At 36.7% G+C, this 26,523-nt stretch overlaps 3 protein-coding genes across 5 annotated transcripts in view; 1 reads left to right on the top strand and 2 right to left on the bottom strand.

The window, feature by feature from the left end:
- snx19a (sorting nexin 19a) overlaps positions 1 to 2,503 on the bottom strand; it is a 40,006-nt gene extending 37,503 nt beyond the window's left edge. Inside the window, exon 1 of the mRNA XM_066662146.1 lies at positions 947 to 2,503. Coding sequence (XP_066518243.1) covers positions 947 to 2,503 — 1,557 coding nt within the window. The remainder of the gene's footprint in view (positions 1 to 946) is intronic.
- A 586-nt stretch (positions 2,504 to 3,089) lies between these two features.
- Positions 3,090 to 6,577, bottom strand: gig2o (grass carp reovirus (GCRV)-induced gene 2o). Of its 3 annotated transcripts, none has more exons than XM_066660963.1 (2): positions 6,111 to 6,577; positions 3,090 to 5,082 (listed from the first exon to the last, which is right to left on the bottom strand). In XM_066660963.1, the coding sequence occupies exon 2, from the start codon at positions 5,069 to 5,071 to the stop codon at positions 4,445 to 4,447; it is 627 nt and encodes a 208-aa protein (XP_066517060.1). In that variant the 5' UTR covers positions 5,072 to 5,082; positions 6,111 to 6,577; the 3' UTR covers positions 3,090 to 4,444. The 3 variants fall into 3 exon arrangements, with proteins under 3 accessions (XP_066517060.1, XP_066517058.1, XP_066517059.1); XM_066660961.1 differs by having other exon boundaries at positions 6,115 to 6,577; XM_066660962.1 differs by having other exon boundaries at positions 3,090 to 5,077; positions 6,115 to 6,577.
- Positions 6,578 to 9,267: 2,690 nt separating this feature from the next.
- pou2af2 (POU class 2 homeobox associating factor 2) lies at positions 9,268 to 24,460 on the top strand. The gene is made up of 5 exons (XM_066661522.1): positions 9,268 to 9,638; positions 16,249 to 16,349; positions 20,761 to 20,803; positions 20,945 to 21,249; positions 22,004 to 24,460. Exons 1-5 carry the CDS (start codon positions 9,626 to 9,628, stop codon positions 22,424 to 22,426), a joined length of 885 nt encoding a protein of 294 aa, XP_066517619.1. The 5' UTR covers positions 9,268 to 9,625; the 3' UTR covers positions 22,427 to 24,460.
- Positions 24,461 to 26,523: the final 2,063 nt, after the last annotated feature.

The following is a 26,523-nucleotide window of genomic DNA, read 5'->3' as shown; positions in this document are numbered from 1 at the left end:
ATGCAACCTCTTAAAAACTCTAGACATTATACTGTTCAATCTAAAAAGTCGCTACTAAGGGTTATTTGAGTGATGCCATAGAATAGCCACTTTGGGTTCCATGAAGAACCATGTTTGTTTAAGAGATGTATGAGTGTGAAGAACCTTTTAAAGGTTGTCACTCCATCTTTCTCCCATTCATTTACCCATTCATTCATTGTCTATAGCCGCTTATCCAGTTCAGGTTTGCGGTGGGTCCGGAGCCTGGGTCACTGTGCACAAGGCAGGAACACACCCTGGAGGGGGCGCCAGTCCTTCACAGGGCAACACACACTTACACAGTGACTCACACATTTACACTTGAGTCGCCAATCCACCTACCAAGATGTGTTTTTGGACCGTGGGAGAAAACAGGAGCACCCGGAGGAAACCCACTCAGACAGTCACTTGAAGCTGTGTGACAGTGACACTATCTGTTGAGCCACTCTGTAGGTTCTTTACCCATTTAAACATATTAGCAAACATGATTATTTAAGCAAAACCAAAAAGTGGTCTATGGCTTCCCTCAAAGAACCTTTCGTAGCATCTTTATTTTGAAGAATGTACATAGACAGTTTATTGATTTAGGTAGCTATGATACACCGGCCCTGAGGTGACTTGGTGGTTATGAGGCTTCAATATATTATATATCGAGGTCACAAGATAATATATTGTGGCCATAAAATAAGATATTATTTTATTGCCACAATATATTATTGCATGACCACAACATATTTGATTGTGGCCTCAATATATTATCTCATGGTCATGATACATGTAATTGTATGGCCTCAGTATAATATATTGTGGCTATAACATATTATTTTGTTGCCTCAATATATTTTATTGTGACCTCAAAATACATTTTATTAAACAACCACCAAGTCACCTTATGGGTTCAGTACTAAGCTAATAATGAGCACATTACCTTCACAGTGTAGAGCGTGTACAGATGACTACTGTTTCCTTTTTGCTCTTTAGCTGTTACTGTACCAGTAATTCTCAGATTCTTAATAGCCACGGGTCCTTCCAGACTGCCCAAAACTTCCAAACCAAAGGGGTTCAGATAAGGTCCACCAGGGTTTGCAGCAGAAAGCTCGTCCATGGGGCTCTCAGGACGGGAGGCAGGCTCTGATATAAGAACTTTTGGCCTAATGCGTTTCCCCAGAAGAGCCAGCGTGTCATCATCCAGGCAAACCCAACCACAGAAGTCAGCAGGATTTATACAGTCACAGAAAGTTTCTTCTTTGTCTACGTCAGGGTCGTTGAAGGTCAGAGATTCATTGGAGACCTTTTTGCCATTTGAGAATGTAGATTCTGTGTCATAATCGGTGTAGTTGTTCTGTGGATTGGGTCTGCCAGGAAGCCTAAGAAGTTCAGAAGAGCTTGGGACTGCTTTCTCCAGTTCGGCTAACTCTGAGGAGACCCCTACTTGTGTGGAACCATCTGAGAACCACAGAGCATGGACACTGGACTCTGAAGACTCTTGGAGGAGTAAGGTAGAGCTGGACCTTGCTGTCAGCATGCTTGAGGTTTCTGAGAGATCCCATGGAAGTGGAGTGTGGAAATCTCGATCCCAAGGGCTTGGTGGCTCCTTCATTATACCTTCAGTTTCATCCTGACCTGCAGATTTGGTAAACACATCTACAATGGTCTGATTCAGCCAGTCTGGATTAGATACTTGAGACACCAGTGGCAGGAGAACATTGCAGGTGAGGAGTTCCCCCACTATATAATGTCCAGTGCGAGATTCCAGGTGTGGGTATGGAACAAGAACATGCAAAAGCAGGTCCACTACTGCCCTCGAATAGCTAAGCTCATGTGCAGAACTGACCAGGGCAGGGTGTGGCACACCAGCCTCACTGTATAGCTTCCACAAGCTGGGACTGGACCCCTCTGGGCTCTCCTTCTTTCTGAGGCCTTGTTGTTGCTGCTGGACAGATGTGGCTAACGTCAACTTCTGAAGATCTCTGGCTTTGCTGAAGCTCTGCAAATGGCATCCAAACAGCTCCAGCATTCTCTGAGCAAGTGCTCGTCTATCCACCTTCCTTGCCCGTCGCTTCAGTTCTGCTGCTGATGCCAACATGGCATCCCGGACCTCCTGCTCAAATTGACCCTCTTCCTCAGAAACCAAGATCCGATACCAGGAAGATACAAAGTCCCTTACGGCCTTCTCCACAGCACGTTGGATTTCTGAGTCCAGCCTCCTCTCGCTCTCTGTGGAAACGTGAGGCAGAGGGGCTTGACCCAATGGCAGAAAGTGCTCTAAGTGGAGAAGGCTATTAGCATCCAGAGCAGCACGAGACCCCAGCCAACCTCCCAATACCACTAAAAGGCTGGTTAAGAAGCATAGCAGCCATACATTAACCAGCAGGTAAAACAGTACTAGCCAAATAATCAGGAATGCAAACCCTACAATGCTCTTCTGACCCATTATCTCAGGTAAAGCCCAGGAACCTGGGCATGTGCTTTCAAAACCGGGCATTTCACTTACATCCTAATTGAGAAAAGAGAAAAAACATTATGTACAATGTGACCTATTTTACAAGGTAACTACACTCTACAGAGCAAACTGCACTGGATGCATTAGGTGCATTAATTTGGAACTTACATGAAGTGGGAAAGACAGTCAAGTCATATGTCATGAAGTGTTGTCCGGACTGTTCAAGAAACAACCAACAAAACTCCAGGTACGTAGATAAGCTGGTCTACTGCCCTTGTGCCGTCGCTAAAGAATGGCTACACACACTCAGTTCCTGTGTGTGCTTTGCTGTACACATGGCCCCGGGACAAGTCTAATCCACTTCAGTTTAATTAGATTACCTACCTCGCTGTTTACCATGGAGACTCTCCTGTCAACAGCGAATCCCAAGAGAAGCTAAATACCACCCCCCCACACCCCCCAGTCTAGCACACATGGAAAGAGTGCTGTCCCGGTAGTATATGTTGCAAGGACGCTGTGAGTGGAGGACACATTAAAAGTCAAGTGTTTCAAAAGAGTGTCTGAAATGGATTCTTTGTACAATTTAATACATAGTACAACCATATGGAGTCAAAAAAGAGTACATTTTGATCTTGTAAAACAATAGTAACTGACATTGTGATTGCACAATTACATATATATTTAAAAATATATAGATATATTATAGAATTTATTTACAACTGTGGATTTTGGATCCTGTTTTGATGCTTGAGGTTCAATAAAAGCAGCACATCTTGCTTTGTAAATATCTGCCATATGTTTCTTAACATTATGAAGCTGGTCAAATTCTTATCCAACTGCTTTCTGTACAAATTATACGGTTACACCTTAAATTGTGCAAGTGCCAAAATGAAACAGCTGCACAAATTAAATTGGAATGAAAAATACAAACTAGAAGTTAATTAAATGAAAAGCCCCCCAAAATTAGAAAGGCTTTGTCAGTTTCTTATTATAGAGGGCTTTCCTCACGTAAACATTTTTTAACATTCAACAGATGAGAAGAATGGTATGCACAAGGAAAGGATTGGTTCATATTCTGAAATATGCGGTCACATTACCTGGAAGAATCATCAAGTGTATAGTATGGTGTCAGAATAGGGCCAAACATTTTGAGAACCAAAAAGCAGAATCCATAACTAAGACATTCAATTTGTAAAGAAGAGTACCCGGAGGAAACCCATGCAGACACGGGGAGAACACACTAAAGTCCTCACAGACCTGGAGCGGGAACCCACAACCTCTAGGTCCCTGCAGCTGTGTGACTGTGACACTTCTTTACAAAAATCTACCCTGTCACATACAGACACACACACACTTATTTATGTCAGTTCCTGTGATCAGTATCTTTCATCCCAAAATTTCCAGTTAATATTTCCCAATGTTTCCAGTTAAATCCTTAAATCCAGCACTGTCTTTAGTTATTCACCATTCCAGTCTGCTGCTACTAAAGAGAAATTTATTTTTATCTCTGCTTTCAGGGACTGCATCATTAAATTTTAATTGATACTTGTGCCAGTTTTCATTTTAAATAGTTACTTTTTTATTTAGTTTAGTTATTATTGTGTTCTCCCTCTTGTCTCCCCTTTACCATCAAGTGCTTGTTGGTGCCTGCCAGGCTGCCACTGTAAACAAGAATTTGTTCTTAAGGGATGCACTGGTTAAACTGAAGATATGAATAAAATGAAAATTAAATAAAAAAAAAACTTGATAGTAAAATTGAAAAAGTGACTAAACGCACCAAAATGTAAACTAGAATACATGCAAGGAACCTACACGGACACAAGAAAAACACACCAAACACCTCACAACCCAGGACCCTTGACATGTGTGACAGCATATCATTTCATAGCAGCCACAATATTAAGCTTAAAATAAAAAGAACTGCCGTTCAATGCACTCTCCTCGGCTTTTTCATTACAGGCTGCTGTTTTCTATGTCTTTTTCTCATGAGGATATACATGCATGTTCTTTCTGAAAAGGACATATCCTGTCCCCACACTCCCAGCAGTTCTGGATGACGTGGGGTTCTAACATGTCCATGCCACACAGGGCACAGTCAAAAGAGTGCAGCTGCTGGCGGATAAGGGTCTTCAACTCCCGCCGCTTTTGGTCATCCACACAGACCACCACATCCACCACGGTGATATGTCTGGGGTCCCAAACACAGTCCTCCTCACGGCCAGACTTAATGGTTGACACGTTGCTATGGGGAGGTATCCAGGCACAGTCATATCCATTCTGGTGCCAGCTCTTCTGAAGTGGATGATTGTCACGGTCTATCTTCTTTACTTTGCCTACATTGACCTTCAGTTTAAACACCACTTGCTTTGTCTTGTCAGTTTTGAGTGGGTAACACTTGGCCTTCTTCATGTTTCGGCTCACATACACTCCTTTGCCCAGCAGGCCATCTGTGGACGGCTTGAAGCCTCGGGTGATAATGGCTTTGGCGTGGTCAATGTGAGTGCCATGGTACATGGTATAAACACGGCCAGATTTGGGCTCCTGACCTTCTGATAGACTTCTGCTGTCCTGATGAGCCCTCCAGCCTGCAAACTGCACCATGTCAGCCATAGTACACTGCTCTGAAAAAAAGTGTTGATTAAATATTCTTATTTTAAATGTTTACATTAGTTAAACATGACAAAATATTAAACAGAAGTGGGCAAAAGACCGTAAATATTGTCAAAAATGTCATAACACAATAATTCATTACATTCGTTCATTCATTGTCTGTAACCGCTTATCCAGTTCAGGGTCACCGTGTAATTCATTCCATATCACAATTTCTTTTCACACGTATAAAAACTTTTACACAATTAAGTCTTTCACAATATTGCACATATTGGACATATTTGTTTTTCCCTCAATATACAGTGTCTTGTGTTGCTTTCTGTAAAACAAGCAATTACCCCGACTAGAGTATCTCACAGATGCATTTATGGACAAATGTTCAAAATCAATATAATAAATAAATTACTACTTTGCACCAATTACTTGCATTGAGTCATCAATTCCATTAAAAAAATAATAATAATAATAAAAGTTTTCCTGTGGTTACTTTTCAGTGAATGTTATATGTTAAATAATTAAAGTCATACAAAACAAAACAACAAAAATAACAAAGCAAAAAAATATATAATCTACATTCCAGCCTCTGAAAAAAAAACCTGGATTAGGCAGGATAAGATAAAATATTGTATGAAATGTCGCATATAATATGTCCTATTTCGTGCCTTTTTTACAACACAGGACATGAACGTCAAGGACTTTTACTGCAGCGACGCTTGTGTGACAAACCTGTCATTGGTAAGATGTTTTAGGATAAAAGTTCAATAGGGCTATGAATGAATGTGTTCCGTTTAAATAACAGTCAGAGTACGGCCCTGTAATTTTAAGTGTAAGCGACAGTTTAGGTCAACAAGTATTGCGTCATTATATTGTTATAGCGATAATTATCAGAGGAATTTATCGCTGTGAAGAAAATAAAAAGCTGTTGCCGTTTCGAAGCTGAAGAGTACTTTTATAGAGACTGTAGTTATTATACACAGAAGACATACAGCAGGAAATACCCTGAGGAAAACAAAATAAAACGTTTAAAACACGAATATACCTACATTACTCCCTTCTCTGGTGTCTCTTCTTCCTGGTGCTGTTTGCTTTCAGTCTGGCAGAATTCGTTCCGAAGGGATAATGGAGAAAGAGGAAGATTCGTGACTATTTTGGCTCATAAAGGGTGTGGACTTCTAAAGGAAACTGAAACTTAGCTGAGGAAAGCTAGCTATGTACAATTTATCAAATTTGTTGGATAATTATATCGCTTAAGTGAGTTCACAATTCTTTATCGTCGTCACGAGGATAGTGTTGTTTAAAATGTCATCCATGCATATTCTATATCTAGAACAGTATTTATTTAGACAGGTACTAACTCTGTGAACCGTGCTGTTGTGTCTTCCAGCTTCACTTAAAGGCACCGTCTACGATTAAGTGGAAATGCAGGTCTCTCTTGTTTGCTTACTTTTAGAAGCTCAGTCTTTTAAGGTGGAATGGTATGCTTGAGGAGGGGGGACAGTAACTCATTTAACTCAGAAGTGATTCATTTTGTAGAATTGCTTAGTGTTTATTTTCATACAGTTTATTTTCATACAAATTTAGAGTCAATTCCATCTTACATAATTTTAAACAGCAAAAATATATCAATATCACCTATGCAGCAGGGATAGAGCAATATCTTCATCTTGGTTCATGCTATTCAATGTTTGGAGGTCTGTTCATTGTCAAAAAATTCCAGCTGTTGTTTATCTGCCGTTAGCTACAAGAAAATGCCTAGCTTAATGGAGTGAGACCATTTGTTATTTTTACCCATTTACAGACTTTAAAGAAACACTAGCTCCTGGACTCCACTTACATTTGCAGAGTGGAATTCATTTTTACAACAGGTGCTGGTTTCTTAAATTCCTACCTAGTGCAGTTTCCGCAGTTCTAACTTTGGAGAAGCTACAATCTGTTCTCACTTTTACAGGTCAGTGAAGCATCACAATGGTTTTGAAGCTGTCATTTTAAAGTATACTGCCTACTGACACTAACACCAGTCCACCCAGTGCAGCACTCATTCCAACACAGCACTCCCCCCACAACAAAAAAAAACACATGAACAATTACTACTTGCTGGAGAGAAGAGTGCTTTAATTCTATGCCTGTTGTTCTTTCATTTATTCAGCTGTGCAAGCTTGCAAATTTCTACTAGCTCGCTAATATTCTGCAGTCTGTGTAGAATCATTTTGATGGACTCTACACTTGCACAAACGTGTAGCACAGGGCACCAACCTGTGAGGATGCTGTGAGGCAGGGAGGTAGAAAAGCAAGTAGGCCATCCAATCTTTTAATTAGGTCAGAATTAAATAATTAGACTGTGTGTATAATGCATACGTTTTTAAATGATGTACTCCAGTTAAAGTTGAGACTAGCAAAAAAAAAAAAAATGAAGAGAGGTTCACACAAACAACAAAGACTGAAGCAGAGATGTTCCATTCCTATAAAGATGTTGACTGATGTCATGCCTCATTCTGAACGGATGGCTGCTCAAAGCTGACTTTCTGTTTGAGAAAAAATATTTCAAACATGCATCTGTCTAATACACATTTTTCCAATGAACATTATGGCAGCCTCTTAATAACCAGGTTATTAAGAAGTTGGAATCTGAAATTTGCACAGGATGGTGGAGGAACAGGTTGTGTCCCTGTTACACAGCTCCAGGGTCCTGGGGTTGTTGGTTCAATGCCTTGATTTGCTTTGTGGACTTTTATTGCTTAAATGATATTGCTCTCAATTGTTTTTTTTTTTTTGGGAGTTCTATTTATACGCTGATATAACTGCGAACATAACACTAGTGTTCTCTTGCAAGCAAGTTGAACTGTCCAATGGTGTTATATTATTGAAACTGCGGAAAAAAAATGTAAAATTATTGAAAATATAAATTGCAATTTAAAAATAGCAATTGTTGATCATTTGGTCGCCTCCTAGATATTAAGATTTAGCCTTAACAGACAAAAAAAAATTAAAAACCCTATGTCAGCACCTCTCAGTTGACACCCCTCAGGCCATAAATTACAGGGGGGAAACCCTACAATACTAAGACAGGAAGTTATTATAAGAAATAACTTGTTTTCCCACCTGTTTTCATATTGGTTAGTACTCCACACAGAATTGTGCAAAATTTGTGTTTTTCTGTTTTTTTTATTAGTGAAAATATGTCTATTTGTAACTGAGTATCTGTGCAAAAATGAAAATGAATCCCTTTCTGTATAGAACATTTTTCAACATGACAAATTCAGTTTAGAAAAAATTGTTCTGTCTATAGAGGATATATTAACTTAATGGTTTACATTCAGAAAATCAGCAAAACATGGAATTTAACAAAACGTTTTCAGACTTATTCTTAACACTGTATATTTATTGGCCCAATTTTAAATACTTATTCTAATACAATATTCTAGAGTATATTTTAGAAATATATTTCAAATATAATGTTCAGTGGTGCAACAGGTAGTGTCTCTGTCACACATCTCCAGGGTTCTGTGGTTGTAGATTCAAACCATGCTTTGGGTCACTGTGAGGAGTTTGGTGTGTTCTCCCTTGCCATTGGCTGTTCAAAAGTATCTGTGGTGAGTGAATGTGGGAGTGTATTTTGTGCACTGTCCAGTGTGTGTTCCTGCCTTGCACACATAATTCCCACAGGGGCTCTGCACCCACCATGGCACTGAAAAGGATAAGGAGATATCTCCCCCACCACATACAGGTGAACCAAATGTCCAAAATTTGTAGACACCTCTTCTAATAATAACATCAAGTACATTAAGCTTCTCCCATTGTAAACCAAAAAAAATTAAATTATACACATAATGCTTTTATAATCTACATGGAAAATCACTGAATAAAATGGGATGCTCTTGGTCAGTTGTACATGAGCTTAAATTCAAAAGAAATATTTAATAATTAAGCTCCATTTAATATATTAGAGTGTTAGAGTGGAGTCTGTGATCCAGTATATATGTATGTGTGTGCATGTGTATAAAACATGATTTATTGCTACTGTAATTATATGTAATTTAACTGAAAAAAACTTTTACTCTAGGAATGTTTTTTTTTTGTTTTCTCTAACCACAACTGCCCAACATGGAGAGTGGGGTTTCCCAAAAACAGGAGAAAAAAGCTATGCACAACTACTGTAGTCCTTCTACGTTGCATTCAGAGCAACATTACCAACACAGTCAACATCAATATAATCATCATCATCATTCAACCAGGCCTTATCATCACCGCCCAACATTTTCCGTGCAGCCTAAACTATCTCCTGTAATCTTGTATGGAGGGATGCAAATCACCAAGAAACGTCCTCCAGCCTATGATTTGCATTTATTCAAAACATAAAGACCTGGAATAGGGACACAAGGTAGAGGAGTATAAATATGTGTGCGTGTGCACCCAGGCCACCATGATGTTTTCACAGCTTTTTTCCAAAAAGCCTCATTATATGATATGTTGACCATGGTATGACTGTTATTACTGGACTAGAAAGGCAAACTGACGACTTGCAAAATCACAGTGGCCTGTGATCTGAAAATAATAATGATGGAAACAGGTGAGAATATTTTATGTGGTTTATATTATTATTAAATACATCCATCACACTTTTTTAATATATTATTAATAATATAAAGGATAATAGCTGTCCTTTATATTACTGTTTGTTTCTTAAAATATTTTAAATATGTATGAGATTACATTTTTAATGGCCTAGTATGTGTAGCTCTACATCAGGTGAAATGCTTTGTTGATTTTATGTGTGTGTAACATATGACATATTCCATACTGGAGAATAGTGGAGATTTCTGAATATCCACTATTGTGGAGGAATCCTAAGGGATGCTTTTGATCAGAAAATGAATGTCAATATGTTAAGTACATTTATTTGTAATTCCTTGAATATTTTTGATGATTAAATCAGGTTTCACATTTTTTAAACCAAAAAATGAAGCTCTTATGCTGATAGATTCTGTATATATTAAGGATTTCCACTTCCAGAACTGCAGTTCTGTAAGATACTCAGTACTCTGTAAGTTTTTTCAGGAAGGTACTTTTATACATATCATGACATAGATTTAGGCTCTAAACTCTAAACACCTCTTATTAAAGGGAATTAGGGTTTGTCTGTCTGGTTGTTTTCATTTATATTCATTATTGAATTATTATTTAAAATTATATATTTAACGTAAATAATTTTCCTCAAATATGTAAAGAAATATATAAATAAATAACATTCATTTAAAAAAATCCATATATATTTTGTTACTTGGTCACTTATATTTGTTTAGGAAACCTTCAGCTTGTCCAGAAACTTTTGACCTGTGTTATGCTGGCTACCTTCTCCTAGCAGTCTCTGTTTTTCTAGAGTTTCTGTATTACTTGGAGTTCCCCTTGTCTGACAGACCATAAAAGCAAAGCGTAACAACACAAAGCATCCATTAGTGGGTTCCCTCATATTTTTAATGGTCTCAACTGAAAACCAATGGATCATAGCACCTCAGTATTTACATACATTTTCAGACAAAAGGATGCCGTACAGGTAGTGGACTGTAGGTCCAAAATTGCTCTCTCCTTCCAATCAGTGAATTCAGGTACTTTAACGGGCGTGCATTCCTGACACAGATGTTCTGAAGTTTATAACCAACTGAATGCCATGTTCTGAAGCATCAAGCCTAAGTTTACCATGCCCAAAGCATGGTTATAACCACCCCCCACACACACCCCACTAGGGTGTGGAGCAATGAAACTGCACTCTCTGGAGTGATATCACCTTGCACGAATGTTCTAGTATAAAGTGTAAAACTTCCTTTGAAGAGTAGAAGCGGGCGCTTTTACTAGCTTTTACTTAGCTTTTTATTAACTTTTACTGCTAAGACAATCACCATTTTTCAGAAGAATTTTTGAAAAGGCAGCTGACTACTCTTACTAATTTTTTGGCCATGTACTGTATGAGCATTAAGTCAAGACCACTGTCTGGATTCAGCATGTAATATATAAATAAATATATTATTATTATAATATAAGCATATAATAATATATTATAAGCATATACTATATAAATAATTATATTATACTTATAAATAAGTATAATTTATAAATAAAATTTATTTTTATGTTCCCTAACTAAATTTACTGAGGACAGATGCCTTAAAGGACCAAAGGATGAAATTACAGAATGACTGACAACTGGCCTGCAAACGAACGTACTAAAATGAATTTTCAGTGAGGTTAAAAGAGCACATTTTTAAGCACATGGCATATTGTCATATTTACCAACTGAGAATTGCTACTGTTCAGAACTTGAAATAATAGTGGGTACCAATTCTTCACAAAGGGCTGGCTCTGTAGTGTCACAGTCACACAGCTCCAGAGACCTGGAGGTTGTGGGTTCAAGTCCCACTCCAGGTGACTGTCTGTGAGGAGTTTAGTGTGTTTTTTAACACAATGTTGTGATAAAAGAATAAAGCTTATCTGTTTAACTGTGTATCTGGCTACCACAAATATTAAACTTCTGTTTCGAAAACATATGTATAGCCTTTAATAAATCCCCCTTTATCCATATATTAGGATATTATATCAAACTCTAATGCTATATTTTTGCATGATATAATGTGGTTAGACACATTATACTTAAATATTTTTTAATAGTTTTAATTAACAGAACTCACATTCATTCTAAAAACTGGGAGAAGTTTTGCACCCCCATTTTCCTGTAATTACATATCTTTTCATGTATATTATTTTTATTATTATTTAGAAATGCAGTATTTAACATGCTGCAATGAATGTGACATTTTTTCCTGGGATATAAATTTACTGATTTGACTGCACTCCAGATCTGTTTCTTAGGAGAATCAGACAAAAGTGACTAGGTATTTTCTGAGGCCTTGAAAGCTTTAAACAAGCAAAAATGTGCAAAATTCCATTTAAAGGACTTTAACAATTTTTTAATGTCCTATATTATAAAAAAAAGGATAAAAACGAAAGGTAATTACAGAAACAGTTTCCGCCACTTGAAGAAAAATGGGCATACGCTGAGTCATAATTATGAGATACTAAGTCATTAGAATGAGATACTAAGTAATAATTATGAGATACTAAGTAATAATTATGAGATATTAAGTAATGATAATGAGATTTTAAGTCATAAATTATGAGAAACTGATAGCAAGAACAGTGGGCCAATAGGTCCATTTTGCACAGTGTTTACTGGCAGTGGCCTACAGTCAGTGGTGTGCTGACCTTATTAATCTGGTGGACCAATATATGTTCACTGTCTGGGATGCTAAGTCATAATTTTGAGAAAGACATCAGTATCTATAATAATTAGTTATTATAATTGTGTGTATATATATATATATATATATATATATATATATATATATATATATATATATATATATATATATATTTGAATCCCAAAGTTGGAAGAGATTGCCTGTCAAATGGATTATGAACACGTTGTAAAATATTTCAATGTGGTTTTACAAATGATGAATGATTTCAGTATTTCATTGAATTCCGTATTTTCCATAATAAATATATGTTGGTCCTGGTGACTTCATATATAGATATTAAATGAATTAAAAATTTAGACCAATCTCAGCACAGTAAAAAGATGTTTGTAATCGTACAGAGACATATAAAGGACAGCGAAGGCTGAAATATTGATTATCGGTCTGTCCTCCATTTTCTCAGACAGAGTTTAGCTTGTGACTTGTGACCCAGTCCCTTCCACGTGGACCTGATTGGCCACCGGTGGAATGCATCACCAGTGACTTATCTCATTATTATGACTTATGATCTCATTATTATGACTTAATCTATCTCATAATTATGACTCAGTGTCTCATTATTATGACTTAGTTTCTCATTTTTATGACTTAGTATCTCATTATTATAATTTAGCGTGTGGTCTTTTTTTTCTTCAAGTGGCAGAAACGGGCTTCCATAGTTATATCACCTTCTGTTTATTTACAGACAAATTTCTCCATGCTTCTTTTGGTTTTAATACATGTTGTAAGCTGTGTAGGATATAAAACTCCTTTAAATTGAATTTTGCCCATTTTTGCTTGGTTAAAGCTTTCAGCTACTCAAAAATTCGCATGACTCAGTGTATGGCCTTTTTTTCCTCAATGTAGCGGAAACGGGCTTCCATACATAACCCAGTTTTAAACATGTCTTTGTGGTGAGTGCGTTTCATGCATCAGATTTAATATTAGGTCATATTTACAAAGTAAAATCATATTGGTCAGTGAAAACAATGGAAATCTTCGTAATCGTTTTATTGCTTTTTTTTCAGATTCCAAATTGGCATTTTAAAGCTATAGCATGTAGAATGATTTTTAGGCACTACTTTTGCAATGGATATTTGTGTGAAGAAAATATTATAGTGTCACACTTCACCTGTCAAGAAGTTTCACATTTGTTTAATTTCTGTCAGGGCAAAACCTTTTATCTCCACTTTTAACATACAAACACTATTAATTATTTAATTTACAATTCCAAATTTACTTGGAATTTCTGTATTATTTTCATTCATAATGAAATATGTTTCTTCCTTCTCATGTAAAGTTTGGAGAGACAAATCTATAATTTGTTTGTTTACTAGGTTGCATTTTAATAATGCTTTGTAATGATCAATGAGTGGTAAGTGTAAGCTGTTGGTAAGTCACTTTCCCCAAAACCAGGAAGAACTTTTTATCAGTATTCCTAGGAATAATATTGCAGAGAGGAGCGATCAGTTACAGTAAAGAGAAAGCCAGTGTACACTCCTACAGCTCACCACAAAACGTTCAACTGACTAAACTTTTACTCCTATTCCCCTTTTCACAGTCATATATTAACAAGGAGAAGGGGAATAATCACTCTTAGGGGTTTGACCAAGACATGTGCTGAGTTTGTAATCGTCCATTTTAACAGTAGCCATAAATTACAATTATTACATTGTTATTTATTATGCTTTGGAGTTCCCCTAGTTGACTCTAAGTTTTTCATTAATAATGCTGATGAAATATATTTCAAAAAACATATTGAAAAAGAGTTCATGTTTAAAACTTTGCTTTTATATTAGCACTCCATATACATTTAGTGCTTTCCTTAATTACATTAATTAACAGTGTCAGTGGAAATCTAGGTGCTTAAAGGCCAAAGGTGGTATCTACTGCTGAATGTGTGTGCCCATCGAGCCCTCTGGTAGTTGAGAAATCCTCATTCTACAGTGATGGACATAGCCACATGGCTCAGAAATACTTTTTGAAAATCATTGCCACTTAACAAAGTCCACCACTTCATCAAGAAATGCAACCTGAAACTGTATTATACAAAGCGGAAGCCATATAATAATTTTTGCAGAAAAAATGGCAAGTTTTCTGGGACTGAAGTCCTCTGAGATGGACTGGAAACATGTGGAAATGTGTTGTGTGGTCAGTCCACATCTATGCTTGTTTTTGAAAAAAAAAAAAAACATTGTATCCTATGTGGGCGGCACGGTGGCGCAGCAGGTAGCGTCTCAGTCACACAGCTCCAGGGACCTGGAGGTTGTGAGTTTCGTGACTGTCTGTGAGGAGTTTGGTGTGTTCTCCCTGTGTCCGCGTGGGTTTCCTCCCACACTCCAAAAACCGGGTTTGCTCCGGTTTCCTCCCACACTCCAAAAACACACATTGGTAGGTGGATTGGCGACTCGAAAAGTGTCCGTAGGTGTGAGTGTGTGAGTGAATGTGTGAGTGTGTGTGTTGCCCTGTGAAGGACTGGCGCCCCCTCCAGGGTGTATTCCCGCCTTGCGCACAATGATTGCAGGTAGGCTCTGGACCCACCGTGACCCTGAACTGGATAAGCGGTTGCAGATAATGAATGAATAATGAATTAATGTATCCTATGTGTCAAAGATGGAAAAAGACCATCCAGTCTGTTACTAATGAAAAGTGCAAAAGTCAGCATGTGTGATTTCATGGAGGTGCATCATTGTCCAGATTGATGATCTGCACATATCTAGATGTACAATTAATGTGGAGGCTTGAATCTCTATTATGAAGAGACATATTCTACCATACAGACAACATCTTTTCCCAGGGAATCCATGTCTATTTCAACAGTTCAGTGTAAGGCCTCAGTCTACATGAATTACAACAGTGTGGCTTCATAGACTTACGGTGCATGTGCTTGACTGTCTGCGGTCCATATCTTTCTCCTACTGAAAATGTGTTGCATCCATCAATTTCTAAATATGTTTATATTTAACAAACAGAATTATATTCATCAATAAAAACAATTAAAATCTTTTTGTCCTTTTTTCTGTTAAATAAAGGCTTGTATGAATGAACAAATTTCTGATTTATGTTTTTATAGCATTTTTTTTAACTCATGGCAGCAAAGAGCCCTCCAAATGTTAAAAATCATGAAAAGAGATGAGGAAATTGCTTTATTCCAGCTCCATATGTGGGTAATATTGACAAATATTTGCTGTTTCATTTACTTAGGTAGGAAGACTGCCCACTGCACGAAAGTAAACACAGACTAAAGGCGATTCTAAATTAAACGGCTCAAGTTACAAATGAGTTTCTGTGGTCATTCAAACAGTAAATAAAAACGTATAGACAAGTTAAACTTCTACAGTCATTTTTCTCCTTAAACCTACCATTCCACATTAAAAGACAAAGAGCTTCTGAATGTAAACAAACCAGAGGTAACTGCAGTTCGCCATAGTTACAGACATTCTATTTAAAGCCCCCAAACTTCAGTTTAATTAATGGCTGTTTATGGATTAGCAGACATCTTTGGGTTAAAATTTAACATTTTCCACTTCTTTGCCAGTTGTGCAGAAATGTTAAACTTGTTATCAATATCTTTGAAAGGTTGGAGGGGGGGGGTTAAGACTAAGCTCAACCTTTGACCAGAAAATCCCATGATTAACAGGCATATTTTTGCATGTTATCAAAGAGGGTTTTTTCAATGGCTGACATGTAAATAATGTGAAATCATTCAATGTAGAGAAATTTACCAACTCTAAATTACTAACCACAGTTGAGATTTGAATCACCGTTTGCAATAAATTGCTAAGATGTCTGGCCACCATTGTGGACACTCCAGAAATACATCTTTTAACGTAAAAAATACTGAATAACTTTGTATAAATTTATTCATTTTCTATAAATCATTTTTTGCAGAGTATTCCAAGCGAGTGTACCAAGGTGTCAGGGTCAAGCACACAGTCAAAGATCTGCTAGCAGAAAAACGTTCAAGGCAGTCCAACACTCCCAGATACAATGTAAGTAACTGACACCTTTCTCTCGATTTTTATATCAGAAAACATTCAGGCTTCCCTGGACTTTCAGCAACGGTATCATATCTTATAACTATAAAGCTGTTTGCAAGCTTTTGGCTGACCTTGGTCAAATTAAACATTATATTGTTATTTTAAGTGAAAAGATTTTAACCAACCTCTGCACACCTACAGACAAGTACTTGGGAAAAAGCATGACATACGGCCTGTAGAAAAGTTGTGGCATATTTAAAATGTTGTATTTCATTGTTTCCAAAATGTGAATATTGGCATAAAATTGTGTATAACATTCAACATTTTAGCTTGCTTCCACTAAAGAATGTATTATTTTCTCTCAGAAAATCAGCAACACAAGTTATGTGACCAAGGGCACACAAAAGTTTGCATACAACTGTACTGCCAAGCTGTTTTCTTACCTGTTTTAACTGTCATTCCTCTTAGATTATAAATTAATATAGTTAATGTTTTCTGTTATTTCTTGGTCTCATCTGCTATTAGCATCTTTAGCATATTGACCACAGTATAATTAATAAGTTTATCATACATTTACTTGGTTCAAATGTGTACATAATTTCAATATAATTTCAAAATATCATTTTAAAAGCATGTCAACTAAAAGGAAAATTTGTGTTAATGTTTATTCATCTGGAAATTAATATTTTCCATTCATTCATCCATTGTCTGTAACCGCTTATCCAGTTCAGTTGTCACGGTGGGTCTGGAACCTAAACGGAATGCACATATTTGAATCATGCAAATTCTATGCATATGTTTTTCTGTGTATAATTATTGCTATTGTTATGGTAAAATCAGTACCAAAATGAGTACCACATCAATAACACCTCGGCCCTGAAATGGACAAGTGATGATGAGGATGATGATGAGGATGATGACCACATCAATACTACTTTTATAATAATTAATACATATTTATAATACAGTATACGGATAAACTAATAGATTCATCAAAGGATATATAAAAAGTATACATAAAGTGAAATGCACATTATGTATGATTATGATATTCATTTATTTAACAATAGGGGTTCCGCTTCCCATTAAATTTATGGTGGGGTTTTCACTGAAAAAATTAAATAAATGTTTTTGCAATTTCCATGGTCGAGATCTAAACAATCATTCAGGTTGACCTGATGTGGAATAGTGAGATGTTACTCTGATGAGAAAATTAATGTGGTTACTTTACTTTGCTGCTGTTCTGAACCGTTAGTGTGATGTCTATGAAAAAAGCCATTTTGTTTATTATTTAAAACAGCCAGTGAACCTGCAGGCATTTTCTGGGTGATTATATAATTTCTATAAAATATCAGCCGTGACAAATACATCTCTTTCTTAAGACTAAAACTTGTGGTCTTATCCTTAGGCTTGAAAGTGTACTGCATATACACCAGCAAACAGAGAATATATATAATATACTTGTTAAACAGCTTACTACCATTATCTATTCTGAGCACAGCTATATGGAAACCATATCTCATTTTTATGTATTCTCTACATCATTTGAACACAGCAGCTATCCTTTCCATTGTGTAAAAAATTCATGCTATTCGTGGCCCGTAGGAGTCTTCCAAAATAACTCAGAAAGAAATCACTTTACATTCAATTGAATTGACTGTAAACTGAATTGACTTAAATTTACATTAAATTGAATTGACTGTTGACTGTAACACATCCTTGGGGGTCTTAAAAGGCTTAAATACTTATAAATATATACAAAATAAATACACTCTTTAGATGCACTGTCTCTATCAGATCAATATCTTTAATAGATCAATAGGGGATATCATACTAACGTTTACACTGTAGTGTATGACTTCTTTCAATTTTATCATAGATATGTCTACATCTATGAACAACACACATAGCTTATTGAATTACAGATATCTGAGAAAGTCTGGTAACCTTATAATTCCTGGTATAACTTCCTAAGTAATTATAATCACATAATTACATGCATAAGCAAATATACAGGTTTCAACAAAGTTGTTTTAACTTAGAAAGTGGTTACCAACAATCCATATACATTTAAATGAATATAAAACATTATATTTATGTATAATTTATACATTATAAATTCAAATAATAAAAATTTTGCACTCTTTTGTTACAGATTCATATTCTGTAAGCTAATTGTTTATTGAGCAGAAAATTTAGTGGCAGTCTGGTAACTAACTTTTATTAAGACATCAATTTTATTTGTGTGTAATTGACTTTTACTTCTATATATAATTATATAATTTCATGCATGACATTTTATACATATTTAAAACTACAGTGTATGACTTCTGCAGCAGAGTGGTTAATCTAGAGTGTGTCAGACATTATGGGGCAGTATGTAGGTATGCCATAAAACAGACATTTCTAAAGCATTATGAATACAGAATTCTTAGGAAATTTTCTTTCCCATTAGCCCTCGTTAACTAATATAGCATGTCAAAGTAATCTAACCAAGCGGAACATGGGGTTGAGGGCACTGATGGGTGTTGGATGACACATCTCCTGTCGGTTCAGAGAGATCAGTATCACACACACACACACACACACACACACACACACACACACACCTGTTCCAGCACTGTCTTCCTGAAAGTGTCCAGATAAGTGAGGCATTGTTGCAGGCAGACGGTTAAGAGCAGCATTAGGTCACTGCCGAGACTTTAACTAAAGACAAACAGGCAGCTCTTGTGCTGGGCTCTGTTCACTGCTGTATGTGTGTGTATGGACATCCCCCTCTAACCCCCTTCCTTACTTTACTAATGGCCCTAGTAAAGCCTCATGCAAATTTTCAGGAGATGTCGATGGCACTGGCACACAATCCTGAGAGAGCCCAAAGGCAATCAATGGTTTACTGCTTTCTTAGATGATTTGCTTCATATAAGAGATGGTATTAACTGACTTTAGATTAAGGTACATCAGTTTAAATCAAGTGTTTTTTATTTTGTATACTTTGTATACCGTAGAATGAAATATTGTTGTTTAGGCACATGTTGCAGCACATTATACAGGATATGCATATACAGACACAGTATTGTGGAATGACTGCATTTTCTTAGGGTATATTGTCTTTTAGTGTACTACAATGAAAGAGGTGTGGTGACCAGAGGATTTATGTTTTTTGTTTGGTTTAAATGTGCTATACCATTAACATGAACCTTACTTAAATTATTGTACCTACAACAAAACTTGTGGCCTTATCTTTAGGCTTTAAAGTGTACTATGTATACACGAACAAAGAAAATACCCACAATGCACTGCTTTTATTTGTGTCTTATTTTTTAAGTCTCTGAAACATTTTTACTACCATAACCAACTCTGTCCCTTAAGAAACAACGGCATATATTATTAGTGGTGCTATGAAAACTAAGTATCTCTCTTGAAAAAAGCCAAAAAGTCTCTCTTTTTTGAGCAATGCAGCTATCTTTTAGGTAACTTGTGTTTGGAAATATTATATTCTGACCAGCAGAAAATCAAACACTTTGGGAGTCCTAAAAACGATTCCTGTAAGTTATTTCAAACATAAAAGCATGGCAAGTTTTAACTTGTCAAAACGTAATCAGTAATACATGTTGAACAACAACAAAAAAATTATTGCATAAGGAAATATCCCATTACTGTACTGGTCTATCTGGTTAATATAAACATATGGTATTTTTATTTTGTTTTATTTTGTCATATCCTGAAGTGCTTGTAGGAACTTTTAAGCTGCATTATATATTTACATTTACTTTTCTCATACAGTATCAATCTCGTACACAAGTCAAGAACAATACAAGCCCCAACTCTTCTTTTTTCTTCCAAGCATAAAGACACACTTTATCTGTTGGCTGCTTGTCATTGGGGATGTGTTCCCAGTCATCCAATCATTTTAGACCCTCCAGGCACATACAAAGCACCGGAGGCGAGCTAGCGCACAGACATATAAGCATGCACACACACACACATACACACACACACACACAAACACACACACACATACATATACAGTGGGTGCGGGGGGTGCTATTGTAACATTGGCAAATCACATTCAAATATCCGCCCACAAAATTTGCCTGGCTTTCAACAGAACCAGCTTGTGTACCAGAGCCTTTTCGTGTTCCACTGCGGGCTCTCACTGTCTTTAAAGTCCTTGAAACGCACCTGGGATTCCATATTCTGACTTTTTACACTCCACAAAGTGAACATTTAGGTGCAGCTTTTGTCACACTTTTTTTGTTGTTGTTGAAACTGAAGTCATGACGTTTTCAATGATTTTTATCTGACTGACAGTCAAAACTATGGGCTTATGAGACATCAAGTGATTTGTGACTTACATATATACATATGTATGCTGCCCTGGGGGCTACAATAATATATAATTATACTTTTTTTTGGCTTGCAGGCAGCAGCTAGCTCCTCCCAGCCAGCTTTTGTACAAATGTCAGGTGAGTTCATCTTCATCTGGGATCATCTGATACAGATATAGAAAGTTAACATTTCAAGCAGAACTGTGTGCTGGAATTTATGTGAGAGCTAACTCTGTGACGAGCACTAATGCTAAGTTTGCTTCCTTTTTCCTCCTGCAGGGCCCCACATGCTTCCAGGATACTACAGCATGAGAAGGTCCTTCCTGCCAGAATCTGAGCTTTGTCATCCCATGAAGCAGTACTCCACAGAGTCCTATTCCTCTGCTTTAGGAAGCAAGGCTTTCTCATATGACCACTCCTCCAGCTACCCTTCTTTCATCGACAGCTACTACCAACCTGAATCATTCGGAGATTACCGAGGGGCAACCGCTTACACAGCCAGTGGAGGATCGCTGTTTCCACCATCCTCACTCTCCACTCTTCTGCCCTCACTGTCTGGAGAAACTCCCTCACACTTGCTCTTGGTACTGACTTGAACTTGTTATTTCATATCAAAAGAGTACATTTAGTTACTGTATAAGGTTTGTTACATGAGCCCTTGTGAGGATGTCCACTCAGCCTCTTTTCACATCTTAAGAGTCCATTTCATTACTGTCAGTTGTTTACATGACTTCTTGCAAGGGGGTCCACTTACCATTCACTCTGGCAATGACCTGAGCTGCTATTTCCCTATATTCAAGGATCAGGATCATATCTGGGTCAAATCTTTTGGCAGTTACTGCTCAGATACGGTACTGGAAAGTGTTGTGTGTGCTGGATATGGGCCTAATGTCATGAGCCAGGCTAGTGCTTGGATTGCAGCCACATTTGGTTTTGGACTAGATAGCCAGAGTAACATTCAAAATCACTGATAGTATGTGACAAATTTAGCATGAATAATTTTGCACTAGAGCTAACATCATGTACAATCTACACTAAACAATCATTGGATAAGACTTTAGTCAACCTGTTTCTCTGCATAATATTTTAACTCCATTCTATATTTTACAATTTATTTGACACCTAGTGTGAAGCCTTTTTCAGAAAGGTAAAGACTGTTACAGTCACTAATGAACTAATTCTAGATGAGCAGCTGTCAATGTTTTGGTAATTTAGTGTCTGACTTGGTTATACCTGCACAGTGTACATTCTATATTTTGTCAGACCCCAGTGGATGAGAAATAACACATGTTGCATGATTCCTTGTAACCTGCTCTTTTATTTCATTCTATGCCACAGAGAGATTCGTGGGACCAGTCTTCAGAAGACCACGTCAGTCAGCCAGAGGTTCTATGTCCTGAGGCTTCAGCCCCAGTGGCAGATTCCCCATCTCTGGGCGGTCAAGACTCGGGCAGTACTTCTCCATATCGCCTCTCCACCAGCCGAAGCAGTGCATCTATCGCCTCCAGCACACAGCCCTACACTCTGCAGACACTAGAGGATGTCCACTATCCTGCAGCCTCCTACAGCTCTGCCTCCAGCTACTCCTGCCCGCCGTATATGACTGTCCCAGGAGATCTGGCCGTGGTCAAGATGCCGTCTGTGTCATCCGAAGAAGGCAGTGGAAGCGTGGTGTCCCTCAGTGACACAACGGGTCAAGCGTGGGCCAAGGATGATGGCTCTGGCTCGTGGATGTCATATGAAACTAGAAGAGCTTTCTAAGCATGCTCTGCTATAGCACTTGGATGGACACTGGGGAAGCAATCGAAACCTGAAACTGGTGGATTTTAGGCTAAAGTTTGTAAAAAGCTTAACAGCTTAAAAGCTTAAAGGAATACTCAAGTCTTGTTCTTTTATCTAATCCCTATCGACTGCATATGATTAGTAGAATACCCATTGAAACAGAATTACAATAATACCCTTTCAAGTCATTTTGTATCAGAAAGCATAATGCATTTTCCTTCTGCGTTATGATAAGTACTTTAGAATAAAACATGATAATAGCTGCACTTCAGCACTTAAGGCCACACTAGATGGTATTTACCTTAAAATTACAGTTTCAAAATCATTTTGGGGATTTGCTGACCTATAATAGTGAAAACAGAGCCTTTGTCTTTTTTACTCCAAGCTAAGCACTGCGTAAACTGCACTATGTAACTTCTGGATGTGGGCAGGAAACAACCACACCCCTACCTTATTTTAAAGTTAATTGACCTCTGCAACTTTGAGGGGAAGCCCAGGAGCAAAAAATACCAAATTGTGTTGCTTTAATGGAAGGCAGAGTGATGTTAATTGCATGTGAAGCTTAACATTATTTTAATATAATTTTACACCACCCACTGGTGCACAATGACATCACAAAAATGATATTTTCAAAACCAGAAATCATTCATTCATTCATTCCTCTTCAGTAGCCATTTCATCCTGATTAGGGTCTTGGTGTGTCCAGAGTCTACATGGAAACACTGGGCACACAGAAGGAACACTACCTAGACAGGGCTCCAGTCTGTTACAGGGCATCACGAACTCACCCATTGAATGGAAAAGGTAGCTACAATTTAATTAAATACTGGAGAGCAAGAATTTGGTCAATAATTGAACTGTGCTTAATATGATCAAGAGCATGAACTAGCCAGGTAACCAAGGGAACTTTGTTGTCTGATGCAAAGTTCTGAACAGTGCTATGAGTTGAGCATTTTGTTAAACATGAGTGACTTTTTAAGTGATTCTGTCAGTTAAATTTAATGATATTTTATTCCGGTTTATGTTAAATAAAAGGTGTTGAAGCAGCTGCACATTAGCTTCTACTAAATTTGTACCTAAAGACAGCATGTTTTTCTGCTCTTTTCTAATTAAAACTGCCTGTAGTAAATGACCATGTATGACAGATGCAGCAGATAGATGGAAAACCACTGGAGTATTCCTCTAGTATGTGGTTAATATGGATCTCACATTATTATAATTTTAAGATTTTTATACATTACTCATTTTACAATAAGGTACAAATTGTACATGAGTTGTGTTAGTTTGATTATATATTAAAATTAACTTTCTTTCCTCAGAGCTAGTTTTGACTTTTATCATTGCACTGACACAATGAAACTGAATATATTCTAGAAGGACGTCATCATTATCATTTTGCAATTTACTGAAACTGTAGCCTAAGGATAATGATGCTGTTTATACTCTTTATATACACCAACCATAACATTATGACCACCTTGTTGTTCCTACACTCACTGTCCATTCTTTCAGATTCATTGACCATACAGGAGCACTTTGTAGTTCTACAATTACAAATCTGCCTATTGCTTTGCATATTTTTTGTCCTCTTTCATTCTGTTTTTCAGTCATCAGGACCACCACAGTGAAGGTATGATTTGTGTGGTGGATCATGCTCAGCGCTGCCCTGACACTGACATGTGGTTGTGTGTTAGTTTGTGCTGACCTTTTACAAGTGGATTAGACACAAAGGTACTGCTGGAGTTGGGAATGATTTACTTGTGGTGTCCCTGTGATGGTCCTGACCACTAAGGAACAAGGTGAAAGTAGGATAACAAAACATGCAGTGCAATAGGTGCAATAGTGGTTGATCAGCATATTATGTACTTACACCAGTGTTTAATGATTTTTTACATTTTAAACATAATATGACTGATAATAGATCACATTAAACATCTATGAATTTGAAGCCATTTCTCTCTAAACTGCCTTAAGTTCACCACTGGTGTAATTTACTCTTTTCTTTTATTTAGTATGTAGTTAAAACCATTTACCTGAAAATTACACAAATGCCTAAACAAGTAAACATAATAAAAATACGTTAGGTACTTTGTGTCCAGTATTCACTTTGTCCATTTCCAGGTGTTTTTCTTGGAAACACCTCTGAAGTGTAGTCTTTATGTTTTTTCACCACACAATTTCCACTCCGCAGTCTGTTGTATTTGGACCTTCCTCTAAAAGGGGCATATTTGGGCTTTTGTTTGTTTGTGATTGTTTGTTTGATTGTGTTTTTTGTATATTCTTTTTCTCAGCACCAGCCTCTTAAGAGCTACACCTCCTTTCAGACCCATATTGTTGACTTGTCGTAATAGGAAAGAGAGAAATACCTGTAATTTTTCTCAAATCTAAAGTTATATATTTATTAGATATAATATATATTAGTTATAATATATATTAGATTCACTTCAGAGAGCAATCAGAAATCAGTGACTCAAGATTGTGTGGTAGTGGCATCACTGTACACAAAAGCAAAAAATGGACAAAATACATGGTCATAGTTTTGACATTTTACATTTTACTTGTAGGTGTCAGTCTAATTTTATGTTAAATATAAGGTTAAATATAATTATCATTTTGCACAGTAATGTATGAGTTAATAAGCAAACAAAACATCTGAAATATGGATTCATTTTTATGTCATTATTTACTAAATACCTTTCCAACCATAACAGCAAACTGGTATTGTGATTTTAAGCAAATATCCGCAATTACTGTAGTGATATGAATGTTATAGTTATGTAACCTGGAACTGGACCTAGACACTAATATTTACACAGAAACAAAGAAACACGGATCACTTTTGAAGAATGTAATCATTTTTTATTATTGTTTCAATTAAGATAAAATAGGAAATAGAAGAATCCCTGTTTAGACACAAATGATTAATGAAATAAATATGAGCTACTTTAATTTTCCTTACTCAGCTCTTCACATTTCTCACATTTTGATGAACAAAGTAAGCAACCTGACATTTTCTTGCTTGAAAATAGCTGGACATAAAACTCCTGGGTATTCAAGGTGGCCTCTGAGCCAAAAATAGAAGCAGGGAAAAGGAGCAAAGAATTTCATTTTCCAAACCTACAAGCCTATTGTTTCTTCTGGAAAATCAATAGATAGTTTGTTTCCTGTTAATGCTATAATGGCCTCTGATATTTTACACTAGATGCTGGAAACATTTTAGTGAGGATTTGATGGCAGTAAGCCCTGAGAACTAGACGTCAGGTTGATGTTAAATGAATAGTGTTGGATCAAATAGCACAAATGGCACTCAGACTCATCTCAGTAGATGTGGACGGTGCTCAATCAGTTCAGTAAATGCTTTTCTACTGTTCTAAAGCCTAAATAAAGCGTTATACTTTTAAGTAGTCACTTGGAAATGAGCATGATGATCTGCTCCAGAATGTCTTTCCTGTATAAAATATTTGTAGGAAATATATGTGTGTGTAGGTGAAGGTTGTAAGGGGTGACTATAAACTAGTGATGGGAATTTCGGCTCTTTTGGCTCGGCTCTTCATAAAGAGCCGGCTCTTTCGGCTCCTAAATGGCTCTTTGTTTTACCACTTATTTCCATTGGTACAGAACAATATTACCTACATTTTACAAAACTTACAAAACTATATGGACAAAATATTATTGTTCAATATTAAAAATAATAAATAGTGTTGCAATGGCCAATTGTTTTTATGGCTGTCTTGTAATAACTCACTGATTGCACTCACATATTCAATCGTATAAATAACTGGATTTTTATTTAAACACCTTAATAAAAAAATCACTTGTAAACCCTGAAGTATAGCCAATGAAACCCAAAAGTTAGGTATTAGAAAATAGCTTATTAAATTAAATAATCATCAATTTCTGGGTAATAAAATAAACAAATACAAAGTGCAAAACAGCAGCTTTCAACGGTAGTGATTAAAACAACCACAACTGTCAACAAACATTTAACTGATTTAACATTTTCTTCAACTATTTTTTGGAAGGCAGATTGGCATTCAGGAAAACCAAGTGTCTCAGCTTGGAGGGTTGGAGCTTGT

Source organism: Hoplias malabaricus, chromosome 2 (genome assembly GCF_029633855.1).
Source record: "Hoplias malabaricus isolate fHopMal1 chromosome 2, fHopMal1.hap1, whole genome shotgun sequence".
NCBI lineage: Eukaryota > Metazoa > Chordata > Actinopteri > Characiformes > Erythrinidae > Hoplias > Hoplias malabaricus.
The sequence above is the reverse complement of the archived record's forward strand: the minus strand, read 5'-3'. Positions and strand labels throughout refer to the sequence as shown.